This window comes from Dipodomys spectabilis, unplaced genomic scaffold, assembly GCF_019054845.1.
Source record: "Dipodomys spectabilis isolate Male_0828 unplaced genomic scaffold, ASM1905484v1 ptg000532l, whole genome shotgun sequence".
Classification (NCBI taxonomy): domain Eukaryota; kingdom Metazoa; phylum Chordata; class Mammalia; order Rodentia; family Heteromyidae; genus Dipodomys; species Dipodomys spectabilis.
This window is the reverse complement of record NW_024871209.1, coordinates 804,329-824,565: the sequence shown is the minus strand read 5'-3', so window position 1 is coordinate 824,565 and position 20,237 is coordinate 804,329. Positions and strand designations below refer to the sequence as shown.

Sequence of the window (20,237 nt, the reverse complement as noted above, 5' to 3'; positions counted from 1 at the left end):
CACTGTGTATGGGCTCAGGACAAGTTTCACCTTATTTAAAATCATGGCATTTTGAGGCTGTGACAGCCTACACTCTGCCCTGTGGCTCACAAAGCCCAACTACTCACCATCTATCTGTCCCTCAAGAACATCTGTCCTGCTCTAAGGGCGCATGCCTGCCCTCAGGTGGCCATCTGAGGCATTGCAGGCATGAGACTCGAGCCTTACGGGGTTTTGGCTGACACCAAATTTCATGGGTCCTTCCTTGGCTTCCAGGCTGGGGCAATAACCCCACAGTACACAGGTGGGGGAGGCTAAATCAAAATCCATATGGCAGAAGTGCTTCGGCCACCAGGGCCTCCGCCGATGACCTGGAAGAATGTTTGCCAGCAAATGGCAGTGGTCCCTGCCTGGTGCTCAGGTCCAGCTCTGCTTCAGGGACACAGGGGCAAGCGTGTCCCTACGCATGCAAGCTGGGGTGCAGACCTGCAAGCCGCCGTTAGGAATCAACACGCAGGACTCTGTACTGTGACCCCCGACACGTAGCTGGGACAGGCTCCCTGGGGCGCCTCGCCCTCACCCCGTCTTCCTCCGGCCTGAGCGGGGCCTGGGGTGCGGCCTGGGGCGCCTCCCGCCTACCTGATAAGCTGAAGTTGGACTGGTGGAGGTTCCTGATGGGCGGGGGCTGGTGTTTGGAAGGCGAGGATTTGGCAGAAGGGGCGGGCGTTGCGTATTTGGGTGTAGCTGGCACCTCGTACACAGGACCGTCATACATGCCCCTGGAAACCCCGTGCAATCCAGAAACCTGGACAGAGGAAGGAAGGGTGTGATCCGTGCTCTGTGTGTGTGCACACGCGTGTGCATGGGTGTGCTTCCCAGCAAAGCTATGGATAAGGGGGTGTGGAGGTCTCCTGCACACATGGGAGCATGCAATCCACACACAAGACCTATCACACACACAAACCACTCCTGCACACACTTATAATATGTGCACTGATACACAATTGTGTGCATGCACGTGTGTGCACACGCATGCACGCACGCGCGCACACACACACACACACATACACACAGCTTCCTGAAGGACCCAAATCCAGTCCCTAGTCCAGCGGCTGCACAGGAGCACCTGTCCGCTTCTCCACGTTCTCTCAGAGGACTTTGGGGTCATGGAGGTGCTGGGGAGGAACACTGACTGGGCCTGCAGGCAGAGGCCTCAGGACATAGCAGGGCACCCCGGGGCCGACCTGGGGGTGGAGCAGGGCCTGGGCCTCTCCTGTCACCAGGCAGGGGCTCCCCCAGCAAAAGGGGGACGCCGCCCGGGCTGGAGCACAGGCTCCGCCAGGCCGAGGGGGTCAGGCCGGTGCGGTGTCTGTCATCTGCGCTCTCCTCAGCGCCAGGCTCCAGAACCCAGCACCTCGGCCCAGCGTTCCCCTTCTTCCTGTGCACAGCCTGCTCCCCATCCCGTGTCCTCACCACCCACCACCCTGCTTCCGGCTTTCGGCCAAACCCCTTCCGTTGCCCCCAAGCTCAAGTTGGCCCGAGGTGGATCTGGCCGGCCTCTCCCTGCCCGGCCTGCTCGTTGTGGGGGGTCGGCTCTGCGCCTCACAGCCTGAGCCCCGCGGGTGCTGGCGTCAGGCCCGGGCCGGCTGACCCGGTGAAGCCTGCCCAGGGGGGGCCGGTGCCTCTTGGTGGGCGGGGCCCCCTCAAGTCCCACCCCACCCCCACCTCACCTCAGCCCAGGCCTGTGCCCCGTTCCCACACGAGATGGGAGGCTTTGCGCCCCCACTCGGTGTCTGACCTGGAGCTGCTGGCCGGGCAGGGCTCTGGACGCGTCTGCATCGGTGGTGTGAACAGCGTGAACGCACACAATGGACACACGCAGCCAGGCCTGTGCCCGCCTCTGCCAGGACCTCCTGAGCCAGGGCGGCCATCTCAGAGCAGAAGACGGGGCAGAGCGAGGCCAGGAGCTGGGCAGGCGCCCGTCCACCAGAGGACCGGGGCCAGGGCACCCGTCTAGCCCGCCGGCCGGGCCTGAGGGGCCCCGGGCAGGTGTGGCCGAGTCCGCCCCGGCTCTGAGCGGGAGGAGACCCCGGGCCCCGGCGTGGGGCAGAGGGGCTCCAGCCAGCCCAGGGTGGCCCGCTGACCACCCTCCACGGCCCTCCCGTGCCCACCGCCATCCAGGTCCCGCAGCCAGCAGCCCGCAGGCCCGTCCCAACACATCTGACCTCTTGGCCAATGAAGAATGGGGGCAGGCAGCTGGGCAGACCCCGAGTGTCCGAGAAAGGGCGCGGGACCCCGCAGCCCCACTCACCTTGTTCCTGATCTTGACGCGCTGGTAAAGGAACTCGGGGAAAGGCTTGCGCGGGATGAAGCGGCCGGCGCCCTTGCTCACGCTGATGTTCCCGTCCTCGAAGACGACCTTGCCCTGGCTGATGACGGCTAGCGGTGAGCCGTGGCACTCCATGCCCTCGAAGATGTTGTACTCCACGGCCTGCGGGCCACGAACCCGGCTTTACTCCACGCAACCCTCGCTCTCCCCAGCACCCGCCACGCTGCACGCAGCGGGCATGCGCCTGTGCTTGGCCCGAGCAGGTGCGGCTGAAAGCTTCCTTTTAAGGACTGTGTAGTAGTCCGCTGAGTGTTGTAAGGAGCGCCTGTCTCCCTGCGGGCCATCTCCATGGCTACACATGCTACTGCTGTCCCCCAGTTCCACCATCCAACGCTGCGGGCGCTTGATTTACGAGTCCCGCCACACTGCCCAACTTCCGCCGAAGACAGGCTGCCTTCGCAAGTCTACAGCGGTCACCTTACCACCCCAGCCGGCCACACCCGCTCTGACCTGGCTGTGGCTAGGCACCATTTGCTTTTCTGGGGGACAGTGACCCAAAATGAGGGTCAGATGGCACGAGGACTTAGCAACTGACTTACAGGAATGCGGAGCTGAGAGCTCATTGGCACTGAACTGCCTAGCGCACAGGGGATTACGGATGATGGTGCTATGCAATGCGCAATTGCGTGCGTGCTTCACGTAGTGATCAGTTCACATAACATCATTTGGTCAAGCCCCTAACATACAGGGATTGGTTTTTACTTTTGTGCCGGCACTGGGGCTTGTGCCCAGGGTCCTGGGCTCTCACTTGGCTTTTGTGCTCATGGCTGGTGCTCCACCACTGGAATCACACCTCCACTTCTGGCTTTTTGCTGGTTAATTGGAGTTAAGAGTCTCCTACATTTGGACAACTTCAAATATTGATCCTCAGATCTCAGCCTCCTGAGTAGCTAGGGTTACAGATGTGAGCCACTGGTGTCCTGCTGAGAATTAAAATTTTCTGTGTTTGGATTTTCCTTTGGTATGTACGTATCTACACTATACATGGGCAAAACTCAGTGTGGTAAATCCACAAATGAGTCGAGACTGGCTGTACTGCTCTGGGTATCAGCCACAAGAACAGTGTGTCAGCTGGGACATTTTTGTCTTCTCTCCTCTTTTTTGGGAAACAGCTTTCTAAGGTCAAAGGCCGGGTCAGAGGTCATGGCCTTCCTCAAAGCACTGCAGCACACCAGAGAACTATTTTCCCAGACATTCAGACCAGTTGCCTTTTGGGCAGAAGGGAGGAGAGCCATGCGGTACCTGTGCTCTCCAGCAGGGGGCAGTGCCCTGGGTTACTGCTGATGCTAACATGAGGAACAACAGGGCACAAAGGCACAGTAGATGGCTGCCAGTCTCATAAAAAGACGCTCCCAGACCCCTCCAGTGCCCACAGCACCTGCAATCCCAGCCACTCAGGAAGAAAGCTGACATCTGAGGACCACGGTTCAAACCCAACCCAGGCAGACAAATCATCAAGACGCATCTCCAATTAACCATCAAAGAGCCCGAGGCTGAGGCTCAACTGGCAGAGCACTGGCCTTAAAAGCTAAGGCTCAGCACTCAAGCCCTGATTTCAAGCCCCAGTATGGACCATGGACACACAGACACAGACACACACACCAAACTCCCGGTGAACCCCATCCAGTGTGGCAGGCAGTTACAGCAGGCTCTCCGGGGAGCGTCAGGTGGCTAGGAAGGAAGGCGTGGCGGCACAGGAGTGGCTGGTGGGCTCGCCCAGAGCCCTTCACATCTCTGTGTCACAGATGCCTGCCTCAGGCCAGACTGCAGCGGCAGAAACCCACCAGCCATTCTTAACCACAAGCCTCTAAAATGATGGCGAAGATGCCGAGAACAGAACCACGAAGGCTGCTGAGACTGCTTCAGGAGGAGAGGCGTGAGGGAGAGCACGGAGGGGCGAGCGTGGCCAGGACACGTCGTACGTACGCACGTATGTACGCACCGTGGAGGTGTGCCATGACCCCTGCCTGCCCCAGGTAACTACAGATGCTAACAGCAAGAGAGACAGAAAGACGCGACGAAGCAATCGGGAAGGAAGCTGCGCGTGCAACTCGGGACTCACCGACTTGTGACTCTTGGCTGTTATGGTCTTCACCCTGTCAGGGTCCCAGATGACCACGTCGGCATCGGAGCCTACCGCAATCCGGCCTTTCCTTGGGTACAGGTTAAAGATCTTGGCTGCGTTGGTGCTGGTGACGGCTACAAACTGGTTCTCATCCATTTTGCCTGTGGCCTGAGGGCAAAGCCAGAGTTTGAGAGGGCACCAGGGCCAGAGCGGGCTGGGGAGAGGCAGTTGGGGGGGTTGCGGGGGGAGGAGAGTTCTGCGCAACCTCCCCTCTCCTGGCTGCACAGGGTAAAGGAACCGCAGGCTGGTGATGTTGGCACAAGCCAGGCCACCAAGGCTCACCGGCCCAAGCTTCACAGGAAGGAAAACCTCCAGCTTAAGCCAGGTGCTGGTGGCTCACGCCTGTAATCCCAGCTACTCAGGAGGCTGAGATCTGAGGACCATGGTTCAAAGCCAACGTGGACAGGAAAGTCTGTGAAACTCCAATAAACCACCAAAAAAAACCCCAAAACACCACCACCACCAACAAACCTAGAAGTGGCGCTATGGCTCAAAGTCCAGGGACAGCGCTCAGGCCCTAAGTCCAAGCCCCTCCCCACAAAAATCCCTCCAGCTTGAGGTCAGCGGTCACAATGATGTCGAGTTCTCAATCTACCTCACACCTCAGCTGCGACACGCTCACACACACGTGTACACACATGCATGCACACACAGCCATCTCCACAGGAATTAAAACACGGTTCCCGGAGAATGAAGAGCCTGGCACACTGAGGCCCGTGGCGCACGCTGTGGCTGCCCTCTCCTGAGAATCCACCTCCGCCTCCAGTGACGAAGACTGAAGAGTCCCGAGTGCAAAATCCACTGGCCATGATGGGCCAGGTGGGATGTTTCTAGAATATTCTAGAAAAGAGGCAGGACCAACTCACCACCGCCTTGTCCCAGACGACGGTCATCCGCTCCTCCACGCCGTTGACGCCCTCGGGGATCAGGGTGAAGTTGTCCTTGCCCACGGCCTTCTGGGCAGTGCTGTAGGGACAGTGGCCGCTGCCTGTGACCTGCAGGTCTCCACTGAAAGGGACAAAGACAGGGCGGGCTCAGTGCTGAGGACAGAGAAGGCACACCGGGGCTCCAGCCAGCAGCCCGGGCGGGGCTGTGTGCCCAGCATGGGGCGGCTTGGAAGCTGGACTCCCCTGGCTCAGGAACCTGCTCTTGACGGCAGGGTGCAGCCGGGCACCGGCTTCCATTCCCAGAACCCCCTCTTGGACAAAGCCTTCGTCCCTCCGCCTGGCCACTGGGACCAAGGGACTGAAGCGGCCAGCGCCTGCTCCTGGGATGGTTTCCTTCGCCCAGCTCACACCGGACACCTTCTGCCCTCTGCAGACCGCTAGGGGCAGTGAGAAGGGGCTGTGAGAAGCTGAGGGGGACAGGCGGGGGGGGGGCAGCCAGGATTGGGTCCCAGCTTCTCACCCCTAATCCTGCGTGTGTGCCAACCCACCTCCAGCCTCATCGTCCCCCCCCCCCCCCCCCGTCCTATGGCGCTCACCAGGCCAGCAGGGAGGTCAGGTGATCCGGGGTGGTGGGGTCTGGGCTCAGAGGAGGGGAGGTGATGAATGCCGCCGCCTTGGCCCAATTCTTGCTCCAGTAGTGGGTGCCGTCTGTCCCCAGGCTGGCTGCGATGGGCTCCCCCAAAACGAGGGGCCCTGGGGAGACAAAGGGCCAGCATGCTTAGCCAACCGCAGGCAGGACTTTGCTCTGGTGGCTACAGCTTCACTGTGGTGTGCCCACCATGACTCCACACACCCACGACAGCACTGACCTGTCCTGACTGCACCCATCACAGCACTGACCTGTCCTGACTGTACCCATGACAGCACTGACCTGTCCTGACTGCACCCATGACAGCACTGACCTGTCCTGACTGCACCCATCACAGCACTGACCTGTCCTGACTCCACCCATCACAGCACTGACCTGTCCTGACTGCACCCATGACAGCACTGACCTGTCCTGACTCCACACACCCATGACAGCACTGACCTGTCCTGACTCCATCCCCATGTGACAGCACTGACCTGTCCTGACTGCACCCATCACAGCACTGGGCCTGTCCTGACTGCACCCATGACAGCACTGGGCCTGTCCTGACTGCACCCATGACAGCACTGACCTGTCCTGACTGCACCCATGACAGCACTGACCTGTCCTGACTGCACCCATCACAGCACTGGGCCTGTCCTGACTGCACCCATGACAGCACTGACCTGTCCTGACTGCACCCATGACAGCACTGACCTGTCCTGACTCCACACACCCATGACAGCACTGACCTGTCCTGACTCCATCCCCATGTGACAGCACTGACCTGTCCTGACTCCATCCCCATGTGACAGCACTGACCTGTCCTGACTCCATCCCCATGTGACAGCACTGGGCCTGGCGCTGCTCATAGGCCCTCAGCCTGGGTTGAAACCTGGAGAGGCTCCCAAGCCCACAGAGCTGGTCAGATCACCCAGCCTCCGCCAAGGCCTCCAGGAAGCCGAGGCTGGGGGCTGCACGACACTGCATGCCAGGCCTCCAACCCAGAACTGACCCTGCGTGGCGCTCTGACCCACGTCACCTGCTCTCCAGCCTGCCAGTTACCGGTCCCAGCCCCTCCCTCACCTCTGCACTGAGTGAGCAGAGACCCCGACTGCTGGATGCCCATGACCCTAGCCTTTAACCCGAGCCCTCAGAGGCTGGAGCCCAGGGCACGCATACCCTTCTTCCTGGCCAGGGCGATGATGTCTGCAGCACTCTTGCTCATGACCTTGGTGATGTACACAGGGCAGTTGATGCGGCCTGCGATGGTGATCGCCCGGAACACGGCCTCAGCCTCCAGCTAGGGACACAGGAGACGCCAGGTCTCAGGGCAGGCCCAGGGAGGGAAGCCCCACACTCCGAGGCTCCCCTGAACTGCAAACTTCCCTTAACTAAATGCTCCAAAGGGAAATCTACCATAAAGAAGGGAAGTACTGTAAATCTACACTTTAAAAGATAAGCCAGGCACCAGTGGCTACACCTGCCATCCTAACTACTCAGGAAGCTGAGATCTGAAGATCGAGGTTCAAAGCCAGCCCGGGATGGAAGTCCCTGAGACTCTTACTATCTCCAGTTAGCCACCAAAAAGCCAGAAGTGGAGCTGTATTTTTGTAGAGCACCTTGAGCAAAAAAGCTAAGGGCACAGGCCCTGAGTTCAAGCCCAAGGACCACACAAAAAGAAAAAGTAAATGAATCTGATTAAAGGGCTGGAGACAGAAGTATTCTGCTAGAACATTCCACTGGCCCCAGTGGACAGACTAGGCAGAATACAGGTGGAAGGCTTGTAGGACAGGTGGTCCAGATGCACAAACACCTGCCACACACACACGCACACACACACACACACACACACACACCTACCTGAGCGGCCTGCTGCCTCCCCTCCACCCTCCACCAGCCAGGACCCCTGGGGACAGGGGTTTTTGTTGAGCAGACATTCTGGTGTGGTCCTACTGCCTGAGTCTGACACCAGGTGACAGGGCCCCTGCCGTGGGCCACACAGCATGGTCCCAGCTGACAGACTGACTCCCCACATGGCACAGCACCCCTATCTGGGGTCTGGTGCCAGCCGGGCACCAGCCCAGCCACGGATCCATGAGGCTCAATGACTTGTTGGGACGGAAACAGTCGTCAACTGGAGGGACAGTGGCTATGGCATTCATCCTGTTCTACGTCCAGCCAGCCTGCCCTCCTCTGCCCAATACCCTCCTCCCCAAAACACACACAGACGCTCCAGGGCTGCCATCCATGCTGAATCCGTAAGCACAGCGGCAGGGCTGGCTGGGCCCCGGGCGGGGCTCTCTCCCATCGCCGATGCCCAGACTCCTCGGTGCCAAGGCTTGCCTAGCTTGGACACTGTAGTGTGCACAGGCCTTCCTTGCTGTGAGCTTCCTGAACCTTCCACACCCCTGACTCACGGCCGCTAGGGCTGCTGGGAAAGGAGCAGAGTAGCGGCAGGACTGGGGTGGGGCACTGTTCCAACTGGCAGTGTGCTCACTACATAATCCTGGGGTGCTGTATCGAGGTGCACACTACATAATCCTGGGGTGCTGTGTGTGTCGGGGTGCACACTACACAATCCTGGGGTGCAGTGTGCATCAGGGTGCACACTACACAGTCCTGGGGTGCTGTGTGTATTGGGGTGCACACTACATAATCCTGGGTGCTGTGTGTATCGGGGTGCACACTACACAATCCTGGGGTGCTGTGTGTATGGGGGTGCACACTACATAATCCTGGGTGCTGTGTGTATCATGGTGCACACTACACAGTCCTGGGGTGCTGTGTGTATCGGGGTGCACACTACACAATCCTGGGGTGCTGTGTGTATCACGGTGCACACTACACAGTCCTGGGGTGCTGTGTGTATCGGGGTGCATACTACACAATCCTGGGGTGCTGTGTGTATCACGGTGCACACTACACAGTCCTGGGGTGCTGTGTGTATCGGGGTGCACACTACACAGTCCTGGGGTGCTGTGTGTATCGGGGTGCATACTACACAGTCCTGGGGTGCTGTGTGTATCGGGGTGCACACTACACAGTCCTGGGGTGCTGTGTGTATCGGGGTGCACACTACACAATCCTGGGGCGATGTGTGTGTCGGGGTGCACACTACACAATCCTGGGTGCTGTGTATATAGAGGTGCATACTACACAATCCTGGGTGCAGTGTGTATCGGGGTGCACACTACACAATCCTGGGGTGATGTGTGTATTGGGGTGCATACTACACAATCCTGGGGTGCTGTGTGTATCGGGGTGCACACTACACAATCCTGGGGTGCTGTGTATCAGGGTGCATGCTACACAATCCTGGGGTGTTGTGTGTATTGGGGCACACTGAACAGTACCAGGGTGCTCACCTCTTCGGGTCTGCTCAGGGCGTGGCCCTCCGGGCCCGTGATGCCCATCTCTAGAATCCGCTTTTGCTCCTACAAGACAGAATGGGGTAGCTGGATGTTACAGGCGATCGGGAAGCCCCCCCACCCCTGCCTAAGAGGTGGGGTGATTGAGGCCCAACAATGGGCTGGGCAGAACAGGGCTCCCCACCCCCCTCCACCTGTCCTTCTGCTCAGCAACCCCACGCGAATGCCACGCGAGCTCACGTCCACCAAGCTCATGCTGAGACTTCCCTCCAAGAACAGTGCGCAATGCCCTGGGATTTTGTCTGGCTGGTGTTGGCCTGTGTTGATGGTCTCAACGCAGGCTGGCCTGTAACTTGAGTGTATCCTCCTGAGTGCTAGGATTACAGGCAGACAGCACCACACCTGGCTGTGGTGGGTCTCTTAGATAGATGACAAGGTCGCTCAAAAACTCCCTCCTTTTGGGAGGGAGTTCTCGCTCTCTCTGGGGACAGGATGGATTAGTTCCAGAGCAGGGCGGTTGGAGAGTGAGCTAGGCAGCTCTCCCTTGGTCTTGCTCCCATATCTGCTACTTCTGTACATGCAAAGTGAACCTCTTTTCTTCATAGGCCACCCAGCCCCAGGAACCCTGTCATAGCCCCAGAAGATGGACTGCGACACAGGGTTCTAATGAAAAGCTTCAAGGGCCACCAGCCCCCATCTGGTCTCTGGGGTGCCCCAGAGGGTGTCTGCGGACTGAGTGCTGAGTGGAGTTGGCTGCGCTCTCGGGCCGCTGTCTTCTCCCCACGGGGCTCACAGTGAGGCAAGCGGGCGGTCCCCGCGGTGCAGCGATCCAGGGAAGACGTCCCTGAGTCTCCAGCGATGTCCCTGCCCTGCCATCTGCCTCTTCTTTCTTTTAGGCAGAAAAATCACCATCTCAACTGTATTTGATGATGGAAATGTTTCCCAAAGCTCATGGCTCAGAGTCAAACCATTTGTTCTGAGCTTTCTTCGCCCCAGGAATGCTTTAATTTCCTTCCTTTCTTTTCTGTGTGTGTGTGTGCACGCACACGCACGTGCTTTCCTGAATCCCTAGCTGTGCCACTGCTCATTCGACCGTCCAGTTGCTTTTTTTTTGGGGGGGGGTCCAGTCCTGGGGCCTGAACTCTGGGCCTGGGCGCTGTCCCTCAGCTCGTCAGCTCAAGGCTAGCGCTCTACCACTTGAGCCACAGCGCCACTTCTGGTTTTTTTCTTTTTGCTTATGTGGTGCTGAGGAATCGAACCCAGGGCCTCATGCATGCAAGGCGAGCGCTCTACCACTGAGCCAGCTTCCCAGCCCTGACCGTCCAGTTTCTGAGTCATCATTCTCGAATGCATCTCTACCAGGAGGCCCCAGCCCCGACACTCATGAAAGACACCCACTCCAGCTGTGAGCCTGCAGCTCCTCGGCTCCACGGGAAGCGAGTCCCACCGGCAATAGCTGGCTGGATTCAAGGGCGCTGGGAGAATTGCAGCGCTGAAGATGGCTGTGTACACAGCTTGTCTGGTCATGGTTCACGAAAGCTCCCAGGGGAGAAGGTGTCTACGCAGAGCTGGTCAAATGTCAGGAACTATTTCTCATTTCTGCAAGGGGAGGAGGGACGGCCTGACCCCCAGGAATTATTTTAAGATACTTCGCTAAGAGCTAAGGTAACGTTCATGGAGTCACAGCCGGCGAATATGGACCTGAGTGCCAAAAAGCAGTGTTGCCACCAGTTGGCAACCTAAAGAAATGCAGGCATGGCCCTGGAAGCAGACAGGAAAGAGAGGCTGCGGAACTCAAAGAGCGTGCCCAGCCGCCTTCACCGACTGTCAGCAGAAAGGGACGGGAGGGCGTGAAAGAAAGCCCGCAACAGGGAGTGAGTGGCGGCAGTGGCCACTGCAGATGATTCCTGACACAGACAGAAATACTCTCGGGAGCAGCGACCGTTACAGCGACAGCCAACAGCACGGAGGCCAGAGCCTGCTGCAAAGTCACAGAAAGCTCAGCCACACTGTTCTCCTGGGGGAGAGCCGCACACAGCCTGACCTCCGCACGACCCGCCAAGGAGCGGCGAGCTCGGCGGAAGCTGCTGAAGCACAGCATGGCTTCTTCTCGCTGCCTGTGTCAGACGTAGCGGGAAGGAGGCTGCTGAGGTCCCGCAGGAAGGAAGCGGGGACAGGATGGCTTGAGAATTCTTTGCTTCCCCAGAAAGCAAGAGAGAGAAAATTCAGACATGACTTCGGGGCAGATCTTAAAGCCGGGACCCTGCTGGACAAAGGGGCAATCTGTTACAAAGCAGGGTGTGACCCAAATCCTGTCAGGAACGGAGACCGACAAGGCTCAGCCCTGGCACTGCAGCGGGCACGGGGCAGCAGCGGTGCTCTGTGGAGGGCGGAGGACCCGTGCGGAAGCCATCAGTGCGGCCTTTTGTCTGATCAGTGAACCCCAGTGAGCGCCGCAGGGAGCCCCCAGTTTTAAAGTGTGCCTGCTGGTGGCTGGATGGGCTTGAACACAGCACACAGACACAAGCGGCTGCTGGAGGAGACGATCCGGCTGCAAACACACCTGCTCTCCTCGAGGGCGAGGAGGGAGGACTTCAAGGATGGAGGAGGGGCGGGGAGGGCCAGGTGTCACTGTCACTAACCCAGGGCTCTGCACCAAGGCCCAGAGGCGCTGACTCCCGCCTCCTCATCTCTTCCCCCCTCCACCTGTCACCTCTTCATCTCCCATGAGACCGGTCGCGTGGCTCTTCTGCGCCGTCCGAGCCCCTTCCCCCAGTCCCATGGCTGGAGACAGAGGCTGGGGTGGAGCACTGCCTTCTATCCTCTAAGGCTTGCGTGTGCACAGCCCCGCGCCCCTGCCCGCTGACGTTTCTGCTCAGTTCCTGCGTGTCCCTCACACACGCCCTGCAAGGGGGGGGGGAGGGCGGGGAGGGCAGGATTGGTGTCCCCACTGTTCAGGGGGAAAGACTGAGGCGCAAGAACGCCGGCCAGCCCGGGCCACAGGGCAGACAGCACTCGAGCGCTGGTCTCGGTGTCTGACGTGACGTCGGGTCCCACCTAAGCAAGGCCGCTGTCCCCCATGGTCCCCTTTACAAGGTTAAGCGGGGCCGAGGGTGGGGAGCAGACGCACACCGCTCACCTGAGCTATCAAGTCTCCGTTTTCCGCGTGGACCAGGATCACAGCGCCCAGCCCCTTGAGGAGGGTGAAGGCTTCGTAGAGCTGAGGAGGGACAAACAAGGCTGGTGAGGAAGGAAGGCAGCCAGGCCCGGAGGTGTGCAGAGTGGCGGCTCTGCTCCCTCCACGGGGGGCGTCCGCCAGGGGCCGCGCCTTTGTGGACGTCTGTGGACGTGGAAGGTGGCGGCCATCTTTACTGACATTGTAAAAGCCTTCCCAGCCCGAGTTACAGCCTCCCCTGAGCCCCGTGGGGCACTGTGTTCACCTAGGTGGGTGGGTAGAGCTGGGCAGGAGCATGGAGATGTCCCAGGCCACAAGGGTTCATTCAAAGTCCCCACATGGCCACCTCCTGGGCCAACCCAGGGTGATAAGGCCTCCACCTTCCTAGGCCGCCCTAGGAGGGTGTGTGGCCATGACCCGCCACCGGGGGGCGCTAGCCAGGAAGGGCAGAGGACACAGGACAAGCACCTGCTCCCAGTCTCCACATGGGACACCTGCACCCCGGCAGCCACCGTGCCGTCAAAGACCAGCTGGGAGAGGCCACAGGAGCGGGCCTCAGCTTCTCCCAGGTTATAGGGAGAGGCCACAGGAGCGGGCCTCAGCTTCTCCCAGGTTATAGGGAGAGGCCACAGGAGCGGGCCTCAGCTTCTCCCAGGTTATAGGGAGAGGCCACAGGAGCGGGCCTCAGCTTCTCCCAGCCTCCAACCTCCACCCTATAGGAGAGTAAGACGCCAAGCTGCGAGAGCTTCACCATGGCCAGCTCCTGGCAGAACCACCTGCCTTGGGTCTGCAACCGACTCACAGACCGCCATCTTCCTCCTGTGTGGCGCCTTGGCTGAGCCCGTGACCGTGTCCTGCACCCAAACTGACGAGCATTTAGGACACACTTGTACCACACAGGCTCTGGCACTTCGGAGGGCCCGGCGGGAAGGGGCTAGACTCTCCAGTGACCGGCACTCAGGTAACCCAGGCATCCCGAGCACTGTCCTGCCGGGCAGGGCCGCCCCGCCCCCACTCGGCATCTTCTCCACCTGAATCTGCACCCAGCACTGGCCCTGGCGAGGAGGCCAACCTCCCTCTCAGGGGACCTGAACCCCAACTCTGCCCTGCAGACAATGCCCCGGGGGCGAGCCGGCAGCTGTGGGCAGCAGGAAGAGGGCGGGCGGGAGCCCCCCCCCCCCAGAAGCTGGGAGTCGCTGGATTCCACCTACACCCAGGCAGGAGCTCGGCAGAGCTGTCGTGATGGGCTCCGTGCCCGAGACACCGAGCCGACTTTCGGCTCCAGAGCGCCCTCGACCAGAGGCTCCACAGGCCTGCAGGAGGCCCTGCCACTTCCCTCCAGCCCCGAAGCAATAACCAATCCCAATCCCAGCTCCCCTGCCCTGTGACCCCTGCGTGTCCACATAGTCTGTATGGACGCACTCCATCCTCCAGCAGCCTCGGGACATCAGGTGCTATGGTGAGGTGAAAGCCCAGAGAAGTTGGGAATGTCTCCCCAGGCTGCACAGCAAGCAGCGGGGACAGCCAGGGCTTCTTCACCACTAACACTCTGAGTCTAGGGACTGGGGAGCCCGGGATGACAAGTCCTAAGCCCACACCTGGGGAGCCTGTCGGCGGAACCTCCCATGGCTCCTGTCACCCAGAGAGCTCTGTGACGCGGGCAGAGCCTCGCACTCTGCAGTGTCCTCTGGACGGGAAAACAGTGAAGAAAGGCCCAGGCTGGCTTGCTGCAGCTGGGCCATGGTCAGGCCGGAGCTCTCCTCTGACAGAGCCAACACAATGGCCCCCTAACTTGCCACACCCCAGAACCTACCTGAGCCCAACCCACAAGACACCCGTGTCTGTAGTGTGTTCCCAACACCTGTGTGTGTGTGCTCCTGGACCACACTGGGGCCTGCTCTGGAGATCCCACCCTACATGATGGAAAGGAGTGGGGGCCCGGGAGAGCCGGGCCTGCCCCATGGGCCCATGTGCTGGGCACCCTGAGATCAGGGCTCTCCCTTCTGGGCCATGGTGTCCCCTCCCGGTGCAGCCTGCTTGGCCAGGTGGACAAGAGAGGACCCACCTGGCTGTCGGACATTTGATACAGATCCTTGTAGGCCATGTAGACTTGGAAGGAATTGACACCTGTTTTAGGATAAAACAGAAGAACAAGGTGTTTGAAAATCAACAGAATACAAGCATCCAGTAATAAATCAATGATCAGAGTGCACCGTGCCAGCCACCAGAAGAGGGCGCCATCGAGCCTCACCCTGACCAAGCCTGGGGTGTGCGGAGGGGCTGGGAGGAGGCTGCAGAGAGCCCTACCTAGCAAGCACAAGGCCCAGGTCAACGCCCAGTGCCACCAAAAACCAACAAGACGAAACAAACGCGCCATTCAGTGGGCAGGTGTTACAGACAGAGGTGCCCAGGATTGCTGGGCTGGAACACAGAGCAGCCTCTCAAAGTAAGACCATCCTCTTGATGTAAAACAAAACAAAACAGAAAGGCTATTACATCAAGGACGTACTTGTCACTCTTTAAGAGCACAGAGGAGCTGGGGTGCTACCCAAGAAACTGCTCAGTGGGTCAGAAGGGTTTCTAAACCTCCAACTCTTCAAAGATGCCGGGATCTGAAGGAGACAGGTGAAAAGCCCCACGGTGTAGACTGGGCTGACCCACTGCAAACACGCGGTGTGGCGGCGATGCCTCCCGAGGCTGCGCTGCACCCTCAAGTCCAAACTAAGCCGTGAAAACAGATGCAACGGATATGCACACGGGAAAAGCACGCGTGATCGGTGACCAGAGAACTGCAATAAAGGCCACCATAACGTGGTACACCGGGACACCACGTCTGAGCAGCTGGGACCGGGGACCCTCACATGGGCACTAGCCTCGCCTGTGGGTGCCTCAGCGGAAATCCACTCAGCCATCATCATCTGCACCCTGGAGGTAATTCAAACCTCTGGTGCTGATTTCCATTCTAAAAAAAAAAAAATCTAAGGAAATAATTAGAAATGCAAACCAAGGTTTTTATGTTCACAGTAATGTAATTTGTAATAGCACAAGTAGGACACCTATATGCCCCATAAAAGACACCAGCTCAGCAAATTGGCCACTGCATTTCACATTACGAGCCACTAGCAAGCTACAGATGAGGAATAATGTAACTCGTGAGCCGGTGAGTGATGAGGAAGGCCGGCAGCAGCCCGTACGTCCATCCCAGGAAAAGCCAGGGGGGCGGAGCTGGGGGCAGAACCAGCACAGAAACGCCTTTCCTCCCTCGGTCTTTATGGACTAGGAAGGGTGACGCTTCATCAGGAGAAAGTACAGCTGTGTGTTTTCAAACCCTAAAGCTCCCCAGCACGTCTCAAAGGCCCCGGTGGAGCGTCTCCTGGGCTCAGGTGTGGTCCTGGGGGGGGCCACGTGCCTGTTCCTTCTGGTCCTGTCTCTTCAGCCCGCAGACCAAATGCAACGCACATCACAGGGCAGCCGCCTGGTGCGTGAGCGCGGGCGCAGGAGGCGGGGGACACTGAGGCACCGGTACAGAGAACCCTCTCAGCACTCCACGTCGGACCGGAAAGTGCCACCCAAACAACCAACGGCCCCAACTCCAGGAGAGAGGCAGGACTGGCTCTGGACCTTGAAATGAGGGCGTTCTGATGGGAGGTGGGGGGATATGGCAGGTGGAGAAGGGGCTCCCTGCGCAGAGACAGGCAGGGGGTGGCAGGGGACGGCGCGCTGCCCGGGGCAGAGCACAAAGCCTCGCACGCCAGGCTCCAGAGCCGGGGCCTCCTCTGTGGATAAGGGACTCCCAGGAAGGGGAGCCCCGCTTCCACTGCGGGGGCAGTGACACCCAGCTGTGTGCATCCCAGGAAGAGCAGACTCAGGGCTGCACGCCGCGGACCCGACCCGGGGCTGCACGCCGCGGACCAGACCCGGGGCTCAAGGCCCACGCCGCGGACCCGACCCGGGGCTGCACGCGGCGGACTCGACCCCGGGCTGCACGCCGCGGACCAGACCCTGGGCTGCATGCCGCGGACCCGACCCGGGGCTGCACGCCGCGGACCCGACCCGGGGCTCAAGGCCCACGCCACGGACCCGACCCGGGGCTGCACGCCGCGGACCCGACCCCGGGCTGCACGCCGCGGACCCGACCCGGGGCTGCACGCCGCGGACCCGACCCGGGGCTGCACGCCGCGGACCAGACCCAGGGCTGCATGCCGCGGACCCGACCCCGGGCTGCTCGCCGCGGACCAGACCCAGGGCTGCATGCCTCGGACCGGACCTAGGGCGCAAGGCCCACGCCTCGGACCGGACCTGGGGCTCAAGGCCCACGCCACGGACCCGACCCGGGGCTGCACGCCGCGGACCGGACCCGGGGCTCAAGGCCCACGCCGCGGACCGCGGCTCCGGCCCACCTTTGTCCTGCACCAGCACCTCCAGCTCCTCACGCACGCCCTCGTTCCAGCTCGTGATGTCCACGTGGAGGGAGTAATCACAGCAGGACTTCGTGTCCGCAGCTTCGTGCCACTTCTCGAAGGAAGTCAGCAGGCTGGACCCGGGCTCGGGAACAACGTGGTCAACTGCAATGACAAAGATGCTCTATGACACTGGGGACCCAGGGTGCTCAGTGCACGACCACACCTGTACCCCACCCCCACCACCACAACCATCACCATCATTACCACCACCATCATCACCACCACCATCACCATCACCACCACCACCACCACCACCACCACCACCATCACCATCATTACCAGCACCACCACCACCACCATCATCACCACCATCACCATCACCACCACCACCATCACCACCATCACCATCACCACCACCACAACCACCATCACCATCATCATCACCACCACCATCACCATCACCACCACCATCATCATCATCACCATCATCACCCCCACCACCACCACCATCATCACCACCACCACCACCATCACCACCACCACCACCACCATCACCATCATTACCACCACCACCACCATCATCATCACCATCACCACCATCACCACCACCACCATCACCATCATTACCACCACCACCACCGTCATCATCACCATCATCACCACCACCATCACCACCACCACCACCACCACCACCACCATCACCACCATCATCATCACCACCACCACCACCACCATCACCATCATTACCACCACCACCACCATCATCATCACCATCATCACCACCACCATCACCACCACCACCATCACCACCACCATCACCACCATCATCATCATCATCATCACCACCACCACCACCACCACTACCATCATCACCACTACCATCACCACCACCACCACCTCCATCACTATCCATTTCTTGTTTGGTGGTACCAGAGATCTAGTGAACTCAAGAACTTGCTAGGCAAGTGTGCACCCAACTTCTCAGCCCTTTTACTTTTTAGGTGTTTTGTTGTTGTTGTTGTTTGCCAGTCCTGAGGCTTGCACTCAGGGCCTGGGCACTGTCCCTGAGCCTCTTTGTGCTCAAGACTAGCGCTCTAGCGCTTGAGCCACAGTGCCAGCTCTTTCTGAGTAGTTTTATTATGAGTCTATGAGGACTTTCCTGCCTGGGTTGGCTTTGAACCATGATCCTCAGATCTCAGCTCCTAAGTAGCTAGGATGACAGGTGTGAGCCACGGGCGCCCGGCGTTTAGTTCATTTTTTTTCAGACAAGGTCTTACGCTAACTTCTCCCAGGCTAGCCTCAAGCTGAAATCCTCCTGCCTCTACCTCCCTGGTAGCCGAGATTATGGGCAAGAGCCGGCACACCCTGCCCCCACCGCTGGTTTCTACACCCCTGCCACCGTGCTACGGCCAGTGTCACCAGCCTGGCGCCGTAGCCACCGTCACAGCCAGAGTGGTACTGCACTGTGCCATAATTACTATTACCAGCAGCCATGGGAGTCCTGTCCTCAGCGCGGCCATCCTGGGAGGCGGTGGGAGCCAGCAGGTGAGGCCAAGGGGGAGGGAGGTGGTTAGGCCCGTGGCTGCATCCCCATGGATGCTAACGTCTCAGAGAGCCTGACTGGGTGCAAGGCAGGGGACTGTGAGCAAGGCCGAGGCTGGCTCTGCCTGTCTCTGGCTCCTCTCTCTCCACGCTACCTCATGCCCAGCAGGGGCCATGTGCCATGCTGGGGGTCAGTGCCGGAGGCTCTCACCCGACCATGAAGGGATCGCAGGCTTTCCACAGCCAAAGATGTAAGCCAAACAAACCTCTTCTTTATAATGGACCCAGCCTTGGGTCTTTGGTTATAGCAATGGGAGACAAACCAATACAGGGACCGTCTGTCCTGTAGCATGGTCACAGCGTTACTATGGCCATTCTGATGCACAAAAAGGCATAATGGTACCTATGTTGTTGCTTTAAAACTTTAGCCATCTTCACACTTAGGGATATTTTTTTGGCCTTTGTCTCCCTGCAATCTACATTGTTCTTCCTATACTTGTGAAATGTATTCCTTTTGTAAAAACCTGAATGTTAACTTCAATCTCATTCTTAGTAGTAACGCCCTTCCAGCATTACTGCTCCTTGGTAGAACAACTGAACCAACTGTTAAGGAGAGCAGGGCCGACGAGCCTCTAACGTGCCGAGCGCTCCACCAGCTGCACCCGGGTGACACGCTTTGTGAAATACGCGCTCCCAGCAGGCTGTGTGACAAAGACGTTAGCGGCAGATGCAGGCTGAGCTCCCGAGGGGCGTGGATGGCACTGAGGGTGCCCGTGGCTGGGGCGGGACACTCACTGATCATCGTGGTCCCGCCGGCCAGCGCCGCCCGGGTCCCCTGGAAGAAGTCGTCGGCCGCGGTCATCCCCTGGGCGGGCTTCTGCAGGGAGGTGTTGACGTCCACCCCGCCGGGCATGACCATCCGCCCATTGGCCTCGATGGTCTTTACACCGCCCGGAACAATTAGGTTCTCTCCTATTTGTCTGAAGACAGAGAATGCCTGAGTGGGAAGTCCGCCACGCCACCTGAGCCCCACAGCACACTGCTGAGCCCCGAGACAGGAAGGACTGGCCGGTGCCTGGCCCGGGAGGGCCCGTGGCCAGCGTCCATGGACCAGGCTCCCGAAGGACTTGGGAGCTGAGGGGAGCCTGTTACCCAGCCCGGTCCTGCAGGAAGGCTTCTGGGCGAGGAGGCGGCAGGGCTGCACGCAGTCACCTCCTGTCGGGTCCGAGCGGCAGCTCAGACCCCGGCTCTGGCCGGCAGCCAGCCAGGGCACCTGGCGGGGGGGGGGGGCGCTCTCACTCTTTACCAACCTCTCTGTTCTCCCCCCAGCATCCCCACACCAACTACAGCCCCTCCCTGGCCGAGCGCAGATCCACGGCGCTCCATGCAGCCAGAGGCCCGGGAGAGGCCGTCCCCACGCGGTCACCCGAGCGGGTGCCTCAAATGCCCGCCGAATGCCCCACGTGTGACCATGCATGGATGCTAAGCCTTCGGGGTTGCGAGGGAGGTTAGATAACGGGGTGGCAGGGTCTCGAAGCCAGCGGGACCCGCAAGGCAGAGCGAGGAGAGGTCATCTGCGGTCACAGGGAGAAGGCCGCCACCCCGGGGGAGTCCAGCCCCGGTGGGGCCCTGACCCAGGACCGCAGCTTCCGTGGCGTGGGGGGAGATTTTCTGTGGATTAAACCATCTGGCCAGTGGCGCTGTGCTACAGCAGCCAGCCTGAACGGACTCCACCCTG

The 20,237-nt window shown here is 59.8% G+C and overlaps 1 protein-coding gene across 1 annotated transcript in view; it reads right to left on the bottom strand.

Annotated features, from left to right (window-relative positions):
* The window catches only part of Crmp1 (collapsin response mediator protein 1), a 41,439-nt gene that overhangs the window by 1,217 nt on the left and 19,985 nt on the right, over positions 1-20,237 (bottom strand). The window contains exons 3-13 of the mRNA XM_042670285.1: positions 19,295-19,479; positions 16,955-17,119; positions 14,620-14,681; positions 12,519-12,599; positions 9,377-9,445; positions 7,191-7,311; positions 5,977-6,133; positions 5,360-5,501; positions 4,431-4,601; positions 2,291-2,470; positions 619-784 (exon numbers count right to left, since the gene is read on the bottom strand). Of these exons, the coding sequence (XP_042526219.1) occupies positions 619-784; positions 2,291-2,470; positions 4,431-4,601; positions 5,360-5,501; positions 5,977-6,133; positions 7,191-7,311; positions 9,377-9,445; positions 12,519-12,599; positions 14,620-14,681; positions 16,955-17,119; positions 19,295-19,479 (1,499 nt within the window). The remainder of the gene's footprint in view (positions 1-618; positions 785-2,290; positions 2,471-4,430; positions 4,602-5,359; positions 5,502-5,976; positions 6,134-7,190; positions 7,312-9,376; positions 9,446-12,518; positions 12,600-14,619; positions 14,682-16,954; positions 17,120-19,294; positions 19,480-20,237) is intronic.